Below are 17010 nucleotides of genomic sequence, written 5' to 3'. Positions count from 1 at the left end.
GGGGAAAAAGTGGAAAGACAAATTTTTATGACAAACGGATATATAAATCGTAAATTTAAGGAAAATAAATTCTAGAGCTTTTTCTGTACCTCGTGCATCTCTCTCATTCATTAAATTTAGTCGTAAATGACGCTGTCAAAGTAACAGTTAATTTTTTAACATTATACAAGAATTGTACACGTTTTTTCTACATCCCCTTAAAGATGGTATATACGAAATCGTAATATCACTGGTTTAACATTGAAATCCGTGAGTAATATAAAATCGGAGAGCGGAATAAAAATATCAAATATTTTAATGGATTTTTTAAAAATTCCTGTCAACTATACAGAACTATCGTAAAAACATACCAGTAGATTTTTATCGCTTGGATTAAGTTATAAATCTACTCGCGATTCACGTAATCTGGCGAGGGCGGCCAAATATCTAGCGGGCAGGCGGCTAACAGCCCAGAACCGGTCCTGGATAGAATTGGATGCGGTATACGTGTAGCATCCACCCGAGGTCCTAGGCTTCCACCGGCTAAACCTGGTGAGGTTGGTGCTCTGTAAAGCGCATGCGCGAATTTGGCTCTTTGGATGCTGACAATACAGCGCTTCCACTCCGCCATTAATATTCGTATATACAATAGCAATCTTATCGTTTTTTTCGCGTGTAGTATAGAAATTTGTAATAAAATATATAATACAGTTATAATAAAATATTGTGCGATTATTTTCATATAATTAAAATTAATATGTATTTATTTTGTGCCGTCATTGGAAGCGGCGCATCCACCGCTTCCAATGACGGCACGCTACTGGGCACATGCCATTCCTGGTTCACAGTTTCCCAGGTCTCTCGTATGCGTCTCTGCAGTTCTTCAAAATGATGCGGAACTTCTGGATATCCGTGTACTGTATTACGCGTACCCAGCATCATACACCGATGTTTTTAGGAAACTACAGGAAAAATTGAGAGGGATCAAGTTTGGGAAACGTAGCAGTTATAGAACAGGGCCGTGTTATCCTATCCAGCAATTTCAACTCTGACGCACGTCTGTCCGGAAATAAGGTGGCTCGCTATCGTACTGGTACCAAACCTCCTATAGTTGTGCCAAGTCATCGAGCCATTCGTCTACTGTCGTGTTTAGAATGTTTACCGGTCACTATTTAACAATATTGTGTACAGAATATTTTGGACCACGTGCAGGACCTCACGCAATTTGAATCTCAACTTCAAAATTAATTAATGTCTTTAAGAACCCTTCTGTGAATTGTTCTGGTCTGTCCAACGTGTTCTCCTTGCTGTTTGTAAACAAACCTACATCGCCATTTCCATGAGTCAAACACTTGTTTACATTTTTCGAGTGTTACATTTGACCATTCGTCTTTAGTATTTTCCAAAGACCACTTAGAGTTATAATAAGTTTGCACTTCACGCCGACGTATACTATTAGTCGTATTAGAACACTTACGTGCAGTGGCGTTACAGGAGTGGAATTCCCGATCCGGAAATTTATCCGACTTTTGGAGAAAGGTTTTTCCGCTAGCACTTTCAATAGTGTAAAACTACCATCATCAGGCGATACATAGAATTCGACAGTTTAAGCTTTCCGAACGATGTTCCGACGGTTTTTTAAAAATTTTTTCAATATCGAATATTTCGAACGATATTTCCGACGGTTCGGCTGATTTTGGTTTTCGAATATTATTTAAAGGTTCTTACGTCATAGCGCGTAGAAATGATGATAAATAAATATTAACGTGAGAAATGTCTGTTAATGAACATAGTTCGTTCAAGTATGCGCACCAACGCATTTAACGCAACGGTTTTAGTGATTTCATGATCTATCTGAAAGTCAATTCCCGTTTGGAAAGCACTTATGCGCAGACATCAATATCCCGATTTTTGTGCAGTGCTTTTTTCAAATTTTTTACGCAAACAATTTTACGACAATATATTTAATCGAAAAGAATTATCGGTAACCACAAAAAAAGTATCGTGAATTTTGGCGTTGGCAATTAAAAGATATAACAGTAAAATTTAGAAATATTTGAGTATACACTCTATGTATACTTTTTTTTTATTGTTATTTGATTCAATAATACAAAAATAAACATATTAAATTTAAGAAACTTGCTGAAAATTATCTCTGCTTACACAGACTAACATCCACATTGTGTGAAATTTGAGAGGAAGGTGTTATTTTTAAGGTTGGGCTTTTTTTTGAAAGCCTCTTCACGCTCTGAGAGCACTAAGACGTAACCCTCTGTATACTATCATAACAGTTCTATGAGCGCGTTCTGCATCCTATCAGACTGATTTGTAACTGATACTACACATATCAGAGTCCTTGATCAATTTTCACTGTATTTTTAGTCAAATATAATTTTAAAAAATCACAATATTTAGTATTCGATAGGTATTGAGACATAGGTTTTGGAGGGACTCGGGATCGAATCAGGGCGAACAAGCCTTTCAGTTTTTTTCACGGGCGACGAGTACCGGATATGCCAAGCCCCATCCCTCCATCATTGTGGGCCTGGGCGAACTACGACGACTATAGAATAAAAGGCTATCTTAATGCCCATAGGACAAAGTTTTAATATATAAGAGTATATATATATTAATTATATAATTTTATAAATTACTTTAAAAAAATTTTATAGCAAAATATTAGATTTAACCTATTTTAAATGTTTTTTATAGCAAAATTTTGGATAAACAAAATCAAACGAAGGGAATTAATCCTACTGTTGTGGTAGTTCAGCCTATTAAGTGCATTGTAACGACAAAAGTTGGATTTGCATGTGTTTGGGGTAACGAAAGTGTATTCATGTATGAATTGAGTGATGGTATTTATAAAACTACAAAATTGATCACGGTAATTTTATTTTATTTTTATCGAAATCTCAATAACGATGAATTAAAATTAAAGAAGAAATTTATATCGCTATTCACGAAATTCTATAAAAATTAAAATTAAATTTTCTTTTAAAACTATGTTAATCAAATATTTTGTTAGTATGTTTTCAGCTGTCAAATATGTACTGTACATCAGTGACTTTTTCTAATAAAATTAAGACTTTTTTTTGCAATTATTAACTTTCTCAATCAATATTTACTAGGTATTTTAAATTATTTTAGCTTTGATATTTGACAATTCATTACCTAAATTTTTAGGCCGAGAATTTCTGATATACGTAAGTAAAAAAATTTAAATGCTTTCAAATCAATTAATTCAACATTAGAAATACAGTAATTCAAAATCCGATGCAGTTGAGATGCGATTCCCACAGAGGCGGTACGCTGTTCCAAATAGAAACAAACCAAACGAGCTATTATTTATTGTGACATTGTCACAATGCCGGGTTGCAATTTTTAATCTATTTAATTTAAAATATATGCTGTCTACCTCAAATTAGTGGCGGCTTGTCCCTACCCCTGTACATTGTACTTTTCCTGTTATCAATAGTCATGCCGGTCATCTATCTAAATTTTTTAATTGAAATAACGTAACTTCCTGTTTACATCGGGTTCAATAGAGGTTCAACATAAAATCAGAAATGAGGGTTATGACACGTGGAAAAGAATTAAAGTAAATTTAGGTGAAAAAATATTCTATTGCTGAAGGATGGAAAAAAGATTTGAACATTAAATTAACAGATATTAACTACTCATAACTACAAAAGCAATGCACAAATTATCAATTGTTTATTTTCTAGATATCTGACAAACATTACGTAATTTTAAAAAAACATTTTTCACAGAACGCTGATTTTAATAAAATAATTCAAAAACTTGAACGCGTTATGATGTCGTGTACGAATCCATTTTTATAAATGTCATACGTCACTCTTAACTGTCAAAATACCCGGACGAATTCACTGCGCCATCTATATTTTACTTATTTTTTAAAAAAGGCGCTCAATTTGAAAGACCCTTTACCTGCTAGTTGTTAAGGAATATTATATTCAAGCTGTTTTTCTGCCTAAATTTCAAGGTTAAAATTGGATAAAATTGGCATTAACCACAAAATATGTAATTCCTGTACTTATATAATTCTAAAAGAATGTACTTTCTAAATCATATTTGATTTACCTCTGAATCCAACTAGCCATCAATTGTCACATTTTGTCCAATTAAATAAAAAATTTTGAAAACTATTTTCCACACTGCTAATTTGTAAACTTTTATTTGGCCTGCGTGAGTCTTCTTATTGTTGAATTGAATGACATACAAGAATTGAACCTTCAAAAAAAAAAAAAAAAAAAAAAACATGGTCAGGCAGAATGTTACTTCTTTGCCACTTGTATCTTACTGGCCTCCCAAATTTTGAGTATTACTCTTGTATAATCCGGCCAAATGCATGTAGCAGTGATAAAATATAAATATCTTTAGTTCTATAATGTCTGCCATTTTAGCATTTCTTTGCCAAATATAATTGTCTTGCATGGACTCAACATTATTATAGTGTTTAATATCATCAAATTCAATATCTCATTATCAATGAAATAATTCCATGCATCGTGCTTTGTTTTTGCACATTGTCCTCTTTTCTTCACAGATGTCGCCTTTTTGGAGATGGATTTTCTCCATTTTGTTGTTTTGTCTTTTCAAACAAAAAATGATTCTTGTTCTTGTTGGTATTTTTATATTATCACTGCATTACGCTACATGCATCTTGTTCAGTTTCAGAGACACCAGAAAGAGTTTTGACAATGTTCTCATCATAAACATCACTTTTATTATCAATGTATTATATTCATATGTTTCAAAATCATTATCTATTTTTTGTCTTTAGAGACAATCGCTGTCTTGCACCCATCATCAAGGTGAATCAAAAAATTGTTTGTTCTTGCCTTAATTTAGATTTTTAAAAATTTAATATATAATAATAGTACAATTATCAATATTGGATTATTAAGTTTGAAAATATAAATAATGTTTATTTCTTGAATTTAGTTTTGTCAAATTTTATATTACAGCTCCCAGAACTTTCTCAAGAAGAAAAGATATGTGCAAAGCAAAATAATCCAGAGAAAATTACAAATTTACAGCTTAATTTAACAGATCAGCTTCTTGTTGTTGGAACAAATTACAATCAGTTATATTATTGTTGTTTGACTGATGCTGATGTTCAAAAAGTAATATATTTGCCCTATTACTATAATTTAGATCAGTGTTGTCTCATGTATATCTAATATTTTTATTAAAGCAATAGCAAGTTATTTTCTTAATTATGATAAATTACATATTCTATATAATGTGTTAACTGACTCCTATCAACTATCATTTCTTATAGTATAATTCATATATTTTAGTTTTGTTGCAGTTTTAATTTTTTAAATATTTCATACTTCAAGTATCTTTTTGTTTTTTATTTTACTTTGTTATAATAATAATATACAATGTACAGAGAAGCATCAAGGGCAAATGTACAATATAGTATTGATATATTAATTATATGATGCATCATTTTGGACCTGCAATACTGCCAAATGAAAACTAATTGCACAAAATTTGTGTGTGTGGTCAAATCATTTTCAACTAATGTAGGCCAGCTAAATAGTTTTGTAACTCACAACTAGGTATGTTATTGAGCATTAAACTTGCTCTATTTAATACACAAAACTTTACCAGTTTTTTAACATTAAACATTTAGTTTTATTTAGATAAAATTAAATACAACAATAATACAAAAACACCAGTAATATGTCATGCTCTTGCTATCATCTGCATATAAAATATTAAGAAAAAAAAAAGTTCAATCCTGACAACATACTGGTTAGTTACAAAATACCTACAGTAACTGTAATTCAACCACACAAATGAAATTTGTGCAATTAATTTCCATTTGATAATATTGCAGATCTGAAATAATATATGTAATAATAAAAATACATATATACACAGTCTTGCATTTTTATTAGTCGTGTTTTTTTCCATTTGTGGGTGTTAAAGAATCTGTCTAATGTCGATTGCTTTTCTCTCTTCTTCAGGATGTTTCAGAAGTAATTAATAGCATTGTAATTGTAGAGATTACAATGCTATTACAATTACAATGTAATTGTAGGCTAATTGTAGAGATTACAATTGTAGAGATTACTAATTGTAGAGATTAAAGATCTTTTGAAGAAGTTTTTGAAGAATTAATAGGCTAATTGTAGAGATTACAATTACAATGTAATTGTAATCTCTACAATTAGCCTATTAATTAACCTCAATCTGGTTTGGATGCCATTTGGATGACTGTTGTTCTGACATCTTCCCACTTCTTCAAAAGATCTTTAATAGCAGATATTAGCATTAATCCTCTTTTTCAGAAAAAAACATATCTTGCTGAGTTTTTTGGTGTTCTTCATTCAAGAGTTCTTGGCATTCTTCTTCGTCAGATCAGTTTCAGGTTCCATTATGAGCTCTTCAATGTTTTTTATTTCTCAGATGTGATTTTTGTTACTCCTTAATTTGCTTGAGTCTTCTTGATTATACAGTATNTTGTGCCAAAATTTCAAATGAATCGGTAGGAACAAATGAACATTACATTTTTATTTATATAAATAGATAGAAGATGATCTGCTTTAGTTCATTTTCACAGAAAAGCAAACTTAGGGCGTCGTACTCGTAGCGCCATCTGTTGGACATAAAAGCCTTAACCTAGATTATATCTTTTAATTTATATGAATGTTTAACTGAATAATATATAGCCTATGTCCACCCTGAAGTTCCATTCTAAATATTGGTGAAAGAATTTTTGAAATCGGATGAGTAGTTTCGGAGATTACCTGCTGCATACAAACTTACTTACATACATACATACATACATACAAACATTACCTCTTTATAATATTAGTATAGGTTAAATGAGAAGTTGTTTTCAATAGTTTATAAATGTTTATATTGTTTTCATATATTATTTTTTATTTCTTTATGTAAAATAAAATTAAATAAAATATAGTGAAAAATTTTTTAAATAGTGCAGCCATTTTGTCTTAAAAGTTATAATTACTCACCTTTGATTTCATTCAAACAGGATAAATGAAAAAACCTCTTCAATGTGGCTGCATTTCATTTATTTTCGTAGGAATTGTCATCACTTTAGAGTTTTTGACAAAAAACTTAATTACTTTCCCAGCTATTATATATAGCTGAGGGAAGGTATTTCGATCGATGAAAAATGACCCTCCAAGATTTTTAATTCTTGTGCCAGGGCATTGAAACGTCGAAAAATTCAAAAAAAATTGTTTTTTTTTTTATTTTTTATTTTTTAAATGAATGTTAGATGGGAGCAGGATTTTGTTCACCCACTTTGAAACTTACTACTGTGCGTTTCATCGAAAATTTCTGAAATATCATAGGATGTGTTTATTGGGGATTGATACTATTAAATTTTGGTGTTAAAGGTCGAGGTGAAGAGATAGAGGGGATCACGTGTCGATTCTCGAGTGGAGTCGGACTTAATGAAGATTTTACTCATTATTAGCATTTACAATTTTTTCTTTTTTAAATAAAGCTTTTTTGATATTTTATAATAATTAATAATGTGAAAAGTTTTATGAATAAAATTATAACAATGGCACCACCACAATTTTTAACTCTTGCCGGGAAAATTAGCAATTTATTGCTGGATTTTTAACCTAATCTTCAATGCGATCGAAGTTTTCTAGATAAAGATAATTCGAACGCATCATGGAATTTGTATAGGATTTCGTAAAAAATATATTTATATAAAATATTATAGAATTAATATTTACTATATTTTAATCTCTGTAGATATCTTTTCATCTCCACGATATGAATCAAATTTGTTGCATTGGCAAAGGAATATTTAGAACCTACCGAATATTTGAAGATTCAATCAGATTGCATGTTCAAGGCAAACAAGAGCATCTAGGATCTTTCCTCTGTCAGTCTTGGTTAAAAACGAATAAATTAGCTATTGGTACGGAACAAGGACGTGTACTTATTTGTGACGGAACAATTATTAAGGATGAAATCATTATTAATCCCGATGATCCGGATTTAATAGATGAGCAAACGTAAGTACTTTTTTCGAAAATGAATATAAAAACCAATAAAATAAATGAACATTTTTAAAATATAGACTATAATAATATGCACGGTATCCACTTAAACATCTATCAGTGTAAGAGAGATCTTTCTGGCATTGCAAAAGCAAATGCATGTGCTGCAATCTTGTTCCAGCGCTAAAATAACCGAAAAGAATCAATTTAAGACGATTTAGCATAATATACAAATAACCTTTCAAAAGGAGAAAAACAGCATTAGCGTTATGGATGGCACATGCAGTGGCGTGCCGTGACATTTGATGATAGGGAAGCTGTGTTTCTGTAAGAAGCCGACATCCAGGGGCAATCGGTCAATTGCGCGTCAGCGATGGTCTAGGGCAGGGGTCGGCAACCTGCGGCTCTTTGGATGTGAAGCTGCGGCTCTTTAGTTCCATACGCAAATATTATTTATTTTATCAAAAAAAGAAAAAAAAACATTTAAAAATCGTTCTGAATCGATTAACGAGGATTAGGCACCGATTCTATCTCTCAGCCACTTGTACTCGCTTTTCACCGCACCCCTCCCCCTCGACACGCGTAGTCACTGTCATCAGTCCGTTGGAAGCTCTCGAATGACGCCGTCGTCGGATGTTTCTATGAGTTTTAATTCGCTTTCGACGCAAGACAATTTTTCTTATGAATAAATAGATTAGTTTTCTACCAAAAAACTTTATTTATGCGAGTACTATTTATTGTTGGCAAGAAAAAAATTTGTGGCTCTTTAAAAACTTTGAAATTTTGTAAATTGTAATTTTTTCAGCCTCCACTGTACTCGGCTAGAGATGGTTCGGTTAAGCTTTTGTTTAAGTAAAATTCCGGCTCTTTCGGCAGGGTTTGATTTATGTCCCCAATTCACTTAAGTAGAAATAAGTCGAAACTGGTTACTTTGTACTCGAATATTTGTAGTCTCGGGAAAAAAGTGGAAAGACAAATTTTTATGACACACGGATATATAAATCGTAAATTTAAGGAAAATAANTTGAGTTAAAAATTAAAAAAAAATGAACTTAGATTAAACTTCTAACTTAGAAAGTACTTTCGTTTTTAAATAAAATATAATACAAAATATTGTAAATTTTTATAAGATTTTAAAAAACAAAGATGGTCAATACTCTGATCACTCGATCTGGTTCTTATTTTAGTAAAGTCATGCTACCAAGAATGCCCTTGCCAATTCAATTGATGTGATTGGAATCGTGTTTAATGCATTTAAGAGAAGACATATATTATGTTTTTTTCACCTGTAGCCTGGAAGATTTCTAGTTCGTTTTCGAGATTGTAGTAAAGATCATACTTCTTTTGCTCTCTAGTATTCTTGCTTTGTCTATCTCTACTGCTTTAATGGAAATATTATAGCCCAATAATTCGGCAGTTCATTTGTCTTTAATAATCAGGTTATGAAGAAAAACTTCATACTTACATACTTTGTACTCGGTTGTATCCTTGCCCAATTTGCACAACTTGGTGTTATGCAGTTATTGAAGCTACTGGGCATGGTTAAAAATTAAGACAGCATAAGCACAATTATTCCAGATATTACACGTCTTGACAAGTAAAGAATTTTGAGAGTCCTGCCACAAATAAGCTACGCATTGATTATTGACCATTTGTGACATGCCATAACGAGCAAAAATTAAAAAAACTAATAAGTAGGTTTAAAATTAATAAATACAAATGTATTCTGACAGTTTATGAGTTAGTTATGCTTTCTATTTAGCTACAACCAACAGACTGCCGAAAATCTATCGGGCAGTCTGTTGGTTGTAGCTATATTATATATCGGGTTGGAGATGTTTGTAGCTTTCTATTTACAAAATTTCCTCAATCTTAACACAAAATAAGAAAAAAGTTAATTTTTAAAGAAATTTGCAGGATTTCCTGGGATAAGAAAAATTTCCCGGGTTAAAAACACAACCAGGATCCCAGGATCCTGTGATCCTGTTTGAGAAACCCTACTCTCACCTTTCAAAAATAAATACCCATGCAAAACTAACGAGTATCCGCCCGACAGTCTTGCAAATACTATAAAAGAATTGTTTCTGTCAGAAAAATAAAAGGCTGGAATTACAAGTGACAGTTTCAAAGTTCAGAGAAATATTATCTGAACAGTATATACAGGGTTGTTCGATGCCTCCTGTGCTCCAAAAAGCTTTGAATTGTTGCCTGAAGACCAATCAGTATTCATTATTTTACGTCACTTCTTCTTGTGTTTGTTCTGTGAGGTGTTTATTGTCCAAACAAAAATCTTTTGCAAAAGTGTTCGTTATTCGATTTGTTCATTAACCGATCACCCACTGTAATATACAGTATATTTAAAATGATATTTTGAACATTTATTAAAACACCTATGAAAACATTTATTTTTATTTAAAACATTTTTTTAATATATTCCCAAAATAAGGAATATGTAACATTAGGAAAGTTTTATTCTAATTTTATGTTTATGCAGATTTGTATTTATAGACATTAGAAAATTGGAGTCACTAGTTAGAAAACACTAATATTGATAATTTTGAAAAGATGCTTTTAATATCATATCACTTTATTCTTGTACATTTTCATTTTAGGATTTGAAAACAAAATTTAGATTTTTAATATACTCATTCAGTAGTAGTGAAATCCGAAGAATTGATACTGCTGTATGGAAATCACTCATTGCAGCTTGTTCTATAGACAGAATATTTCTATGGAATTATCAAAATAGGTAAATAATTTTCTTTCACACAGTATTTTAAAAATAAATATGAATAGTGTAAAATTAATGCTTTTTTTATTAGTGCATGTGAGTTAAAAAAAGTTTTCTATGAAGAAGCATGCTGTATTGCTATCCATCCATTTGGCTTGTTTCTAATAGTAGGATTCACAAATCATTTTGATGTTTATATAATTCGATTAGACGATTTAACTATGATAAAACAATTTGCTACCACAGGTGCATGCAATCAAGTAAGTTTGATTAAAGATTAAAATTAATCTCTTTCATATGTTCTACAAATTCTGAATTTTCAGATTAGGTAAATTCAAAAATTCTTTAAGACTGTTGCTTTTGAGAATTGTTTTTTTTATCTATCTAATTAAAGAATATTTATTCTTTATTATATGGCAATGCCAATAGGCAAATATTTCATATGCCAATAAAATCTGACAAACAATTAAAACAGTATTTATTACATAAATTTTGTAAATAATATATATAACACAATAGAAATTTGATTTAGCATTCTCCAATTTAATGTATTTTTTCACTGGTCTCATAAACCACAATGTTAATGTTACTGCATGTAGCATCTTTTAATTTTGTGTATTTTTGGAATTTAACAGATCAAAAACTTAATCCTTAGATGAATTTTTACATTAAACAACATTAAAAAAAAAAGAGAGAGAAAGAAAAACAGAAGAAATGTTACTGTATTTCATGTTTGGATAGTTAGAAGAATTATAAAAGTTCAATGGATTATTGAGATCATTTCATTGTTCTGTGAAAGATAGAGGCAGGGCCAGATCATCGCATAGACAAATGTCTAGGGTCCAATTTTTAGAAGGGCCTGGTCAAATTGTTTATTTTGAAAAGATTTGTAAATAAGATAGTTTACTTTTATGTTGGACAAAATATTCTGTTGGGTAAAATTTTATATTATTTAAATATTAACCAAAAAGTTTAAATTAAACAATTAATATTTTAAGGTAATATTGTTATTACCTTAAAATATTAATTTGTTAAATAATATTGTATAAAAGTTGTTATACAATATTGTTATTGTATAACAACTTTTGTTAGACTAGTGTTTTTCAACCTGTGGGAAGTTGCAAAGCCTTACACGGGGCGGTCGCGGGTAAAAGAAAAAGACAAATGTTTGTAGGTCCTACACTACAATAAAAAAAAAAAACTATTATTTCAGTGAGAAGGCTGTGCCTGTTTATTTTACACTGTAAAATAAACCTGAAAAACCAATTGTGCTGTAAAATTTACAGTACAATTGGTTTTTCGATCAATATTTATATTTAGCTCTCAACAGAAAGAAAATTAAATACATAGTTTTTAAAATCACTGATATAGTTTTAATATGGCCCTGGCGGGTCGCCAGAATTTTTTAAATTGTAAAGGGGTCGCGTATTCAAGAAGGTTGAAAAGCACTGTGTTAGACATTTAATAAAATAAATTTCAATTTTTTAAAATTTATAAACAAACTGTTCAAACTTTTCTAGAAAAACTAAAATTTATTGTTGTATATTAAATATTTTTTATTGATAAAAATTTAAGATTTGTTTTAGTTTTTCACATTATTTAGTTTTGTTTTATTTATTGTTTTATATTTTTTGTGCGCTCTATTTCTTGTGGAGGGAGGGAGGCCCGGTAAGAAGAAAATGTCTAGGGTCCCAAAGTGGATTAATCTGGCACTGGATAGAGGCCTCATATTATATAGTTTTGGCACATTGAAACTGTTGCTGGACTCACGGATTGGCATAGCAAGCAGAATAAAGCAATATCAAGTCAATTTCTGATATCTATTACAGATTCTGCTGTCCAGATATAGTATTTCCGTACAGCTACAAATCCAGACATTATGGAAAAAAGTGCAAAATACAAAAGGAAGTACTTAATGCACAATAGTTATGATGATATTGATGAAAATGTTTTAGCATGTTATGTTTTTTTAAGAATGTTGGATTTTATGTTTTTATGTATTTTACAATTTAATGTATTTTTTCACTGATTCTATAAAAAATGTTAAATCAAGTTTTTACTGTGTATATTGCTTATAAAAAAACAATGAAATATATAAAGAATCCTCATTTAAAATATTTTTATTTATAGTGTGCATTCAGCCAAAGTGGTCACATGTTTGCTGTTGCAGAAGGAAATCTAATTATTATTTATTATACTCTCACTTTTGAGAAGTTTGTTGAACTGAGAGGTCATAATGGAAAAGTAAGTTTACTATGAATAGATAATATAATATATTTTAGAATGATAAAGAATTTAACAAAGATGAAATGATATCATACGCATTGTGAGTCATCTGTTCAAAATTTTACAAATACATTAAAAAAATGATTGATTGTACAGATATGAAATATTCAGGGCTTAAAGTGACTTACTTTTTTAGCTTTTTTTCATAGCTCCTCTCTTTTTTACCTTTTTTCTGAGGCAAACTTGTTTTTTTTTTTAGCTTTTTTTCACTTCCCATTTGGAATTTATTTATTTTTGTAAATGCATTCAGGAGCAAAATAGTGACCAGCACACCCCATACTGCAATCCTCCAAGATTATGGACTATGAAAATGACAGCCAGCAATATTCATTTGCATCATGTCATGATATAAAGGAGACAATCAATGCCAAGAGTGCAGACAATCTTCCAAAAGAATTCTCATTGTCACATGAAAAAATGAGATACTTAATCACTGAAGCTTTGGCCCCATATTTCTTTGATCAAATGGTAGATGATGCATAAGAAATGCTCATATTATAGCATTTCTTATGATGAGACATGCAATGTAGAAGACAGAAAATAACTGAAAATACTGATTAGACACTGCTCAGAGGAACAACAGGAACTTGTCTGCAAGCATCTCTAGACCTCATTTATCGAGCATGCAGATGACAAAACAATTAAATCAAAAATAATACTGGCAATTGAAGATGCATATCTACCTTTTGATAAATTACTGATGATTGGATGCAAAGGACCAAACAAACAAAAAAGTATTGTGTCTCATAAATGAGGAAATTCTGACAACTCACAAAAAAGGCCTCATCAACATAGGGACTTGCAACATTCATAAAATCCACAATTCCTTTTTGAAAGGCCTGAAAGAGTTGGGCAGAGATGGTGGCGATCTCATCATAGCAACACAGCTTTTTTGATGGGTGGCCTTCTAGGTAGGATGAATACACAGAAATTCAAGAGAAACTTAATTTGCCATGCACAGATTTATGAAGTATTCATCAACTAAATGACCTAGATGACTGACATTTGGTCCTGCAGCAAAACAACTGACTGAACAATGGGAAGGACTCATACTTCCTAAAGCACATTCCTCAAAAATTCCAGCTTAATGAATAATGTTTCATATAAGATAATCTCAAAGTCATTGAAGTGTTCTATCATCAAAGCTGAACTCTATTTGAGAATACCTAATGCTGAACTATTCACAAACTTTACTGGGCATTTTCAGTGCAATGATCCTTTAATACATAAACTTTATAGTGAATTGCTACTCTGGTGTGAAGAAAATTCAGTGTGATGAAGAGGAGAAAACGAGAAGTGCAGAAACTGCAGCATGACTTAAACAAAAGAAAATCATCTTTAATTACAAATTGTTTTTAACAAGAAATCAAAAAATGTACCTTGAAATAAATGGCATTTGAAATTTGATGTTTTATGGAGACACATTCTGGTAGTTATGTTACTCTTCCATTTTCTTTGCTGTATAATGGTAGCAACTCCATACGGGACACATGAAAACTTAATGCAGGCCCGTTCTGGCTTAATGCAGTCTTACTGGTCACTTTTCTGGAGTATAAACTCAGCCTAACTATTTTCATATTTAATTTTTTCAGTCCAATTAAAAATCAATCTAATACCATATACAATGTTATTGATACAAAATGTGTGTGTGTTTTTTTAATAATGCCACTTTTAGTTCACTTTAACATTATTAGCTTTTTTTCAGTGTGAACTCTCTTTTTTCACTGCCATGACTGCTTTAAGCCCTGAATATTAAATCTTTTAGAATATCAATCAATAAAGATATCTAATTTTTTTTGTTGTAATATTAAGTAGCTAATGATATCTTTTGCTTATTTGTTTGTAAGTATTTATTGCCAAAAAATATAAACAAATGATGCAGCTGTTAACTTGCTAGCAGCAACTTTGTGAAAACAAAAGTTATAAAAAATGATATTTTAGTAAAATACAGTGGATGTAAATACACAATTAATATTGCAAAGAGACTAATTATTTGAGTGAAAATAATGTTATTGTAAAGAATTTATTGATGACATTTTTTAATATGATCTTATAATAAATTTGGAGCAAAAATATGGATAAATTTTTGGATATTTTAGTAAGCATTAAAGACAAACAAAAGTATTGATATTTTTCAAAATATGTTTTTATCATCATATACAGTGGGTGATCAGTTAACAAACAGATCGAATAACAAACACTTTCACGAAAGATTTTTATGTTTGGACAAAGAACACATGATCGGATAACAAACACCCCACAGAACAAACACAAGAAGAAGCGGCGTAAAATAATGAATACTGATTGGTCTTCCCTTGTCTTCGGGCAACAATTCGAAACTTTTCAGAGTGACGTTAACATTGACGCACAACCTGGTATATACTGATTGGATAGTATTCCTCTGAACTTTGAAACTCTCCTTTGTAATTCCAGCTTTTTATTTTTCTGACAAAACAATTCTTTTATGTATTTGCAAAACTGTTGGTAGGCACACGTTAAATTTTGTGTCTGTTTTTCTTTTCAAAACGTGAGAGTATAATAGCAAAGGTAAAGAGTGGGCAGAAGATGCCTAATGTTTCTGGGCAGTATGGCATGAACAGGTCTACAGTAGACAACAGTTCAATCAAGAAAAATACTGTATAATCAAGAAGACCCAAGCAGCTAAAGGAGTAACAAAAATCACATCTGAGAAATAAAGAACATTAAAGAGTTCATAATGGAACCTGAAACAGATCTGACGACAGAACGCCAAGAACTCTTGAATGAAGAACACGAAGAAACTTGATGAGATATGTTTTCTTCTGAAAAAGAGGTTTAATGCCGATATCTGTTATTAAAGATCCTTTGAAGAAGAGGGAGGATGTCAGGACAATGGTCTTAGAATGGCATCCAAACCAGGTTGAGGCTTGGGGATTTCTACAATTGCAATGCTATTAATTACTTACTAAAAATCCTGAAGAAGAGAGAAAATCAATCAACATTAGACAGACTTTTTAACCCTTTCAAACAGAAAAAACATGACTAATAAAAATGCAAGACTGTTTATGTATGTATTTTTATGATTACATATAAATAAACGTAGTAAGAAAGTATATATTTTTTATTTTTGAGGGTCTCCAGAAAGAATTAATTAAATTCCCATTAAAACCTATGGAAAATCGATAATCGGTTAACGAACAATTCGGATAGCAAACAAAGTCTTGGAACGGATTATGTTCGTTAACCAATCACCCACTGTATTTATAATGAGTCTCATTATTCATCCACATATTTACACAAACTAATTTTTATGAAATATCAGATAAAGAAGTTAATTTTATTTTAGAGTTTAGCAATCTTCAGGATAGATAATGAGAAAAATTAGTACAGTAGAGCGTTGTTTATCCGAATCAATTGGGGACTGGGATCAGAGAGGAAATCAAAAATATTCTGTCGCCATGATTCGATCCCTCAACTTTGTGAACATGAAAAAGAAACAATAGCACCAAGCCACAAAACATTCAATAAACAAAGCTCATAAAACTTGCTTATAAATCATTGAGGATGTTTAATGTTGATTTTCTCCAAAATGCTTGAGAAGTGCACTTTCTCCCTTTGCTTAATAAAGGTTGATATTGAGACTTATCCACAAACAATATTATTTGGATCTGTGATGGACACCCCTTAAGGTCTCCTTGTAAGATGCACTTGTATAAATAGAGGATGGTAGAGGAAAGTTAGAAGTAGTGTATCATTGTCTGCCACTGGTAAACATTTCATGAGAAGTCACTATGCCTTGTTGATGACAAAGGGAACCATATGAGCAGATAATAAAGTTTGAATGGGGTGAGTGATTGACCTGTGTAAAGGGGGATTTTATTATTGTGAAATTGCAACTTGTATGGGACATAATGCCACAACAGTGGAAACAGTGAGTTGAAGAGTACCAAATGAGTCACAAATCTGGCAGTGGACAATGAAATGTTCCATCAGCACTGGACAACACAC

At 31.1% G+C, this 17010-nt stretch overlaps 1 protein-coding gene across 3 annotated transcripts in view; it reads left to right on the top strand.

The window, feature by feature from the left end:
• LOC111630697 (cilia- and flagella-associated protein 57-like) overlaps positions 1 to 17010 on the top strand; it is a 52190-nt gene that overhangs the window by 14892 nt on the left and 20288 nt on the right. The window contains exons 1-6 of one of the 3 annotated variants that reach the window (XM_023374843.1): positions 2085 to 2597; positions 2692 to 2866; positions 4971 to 5129; positions 10619 to 10755; positions 10829 to 10997; positions 12868 to 12981. In XM_023374843.1, coding sequence (XP_023230611.1) covers positions 2819 to 2866; positions 4971 to 5129; positions 10619 to 10755; positions 10829 to 10997; positions 12868 to 12981 — 627 coding nt within the window. In that variant the 5' untranslated portion in view covers positions 2085 to 2597; positions 2692 to 2818. Of the gene's footprint in view, positions 1 to 2084; positions 2598 to 2691; positions 2867 to 4520; positions 4818 to 4970; positions 5130 to 10618; positions 10756 to 10828; positions 10998 to 12867; positions 12982 to 17010 lie in introns of those variants that run through there. The other 2 variants (XM_023374841.1, XM_023374842.1) reach the window with 2 other exon arrangements.

This window comes from Centruroides sculpturatus, unplaced genomic scaffold (assembly GCF_000671375.1).
Source record: "Centruroides sculpturatus isolate CEXI.00-Female unplaced genomic scaffold, Cexi_2.0 scaffold376, whole genome shotgun sequence".
Classification (NCBI taxonomy): domain Eukaryota; kingdom Metazoa; phylum Arthropoda; class Arachnida; order Scorpiones; family Buthidae; genus Centruroides; species Centruroides sculpturatus.
Note: the sequence above shows the minus strand (reverse complement) of the source record. Positions and strands in the feature narration are given on the sequence as shown.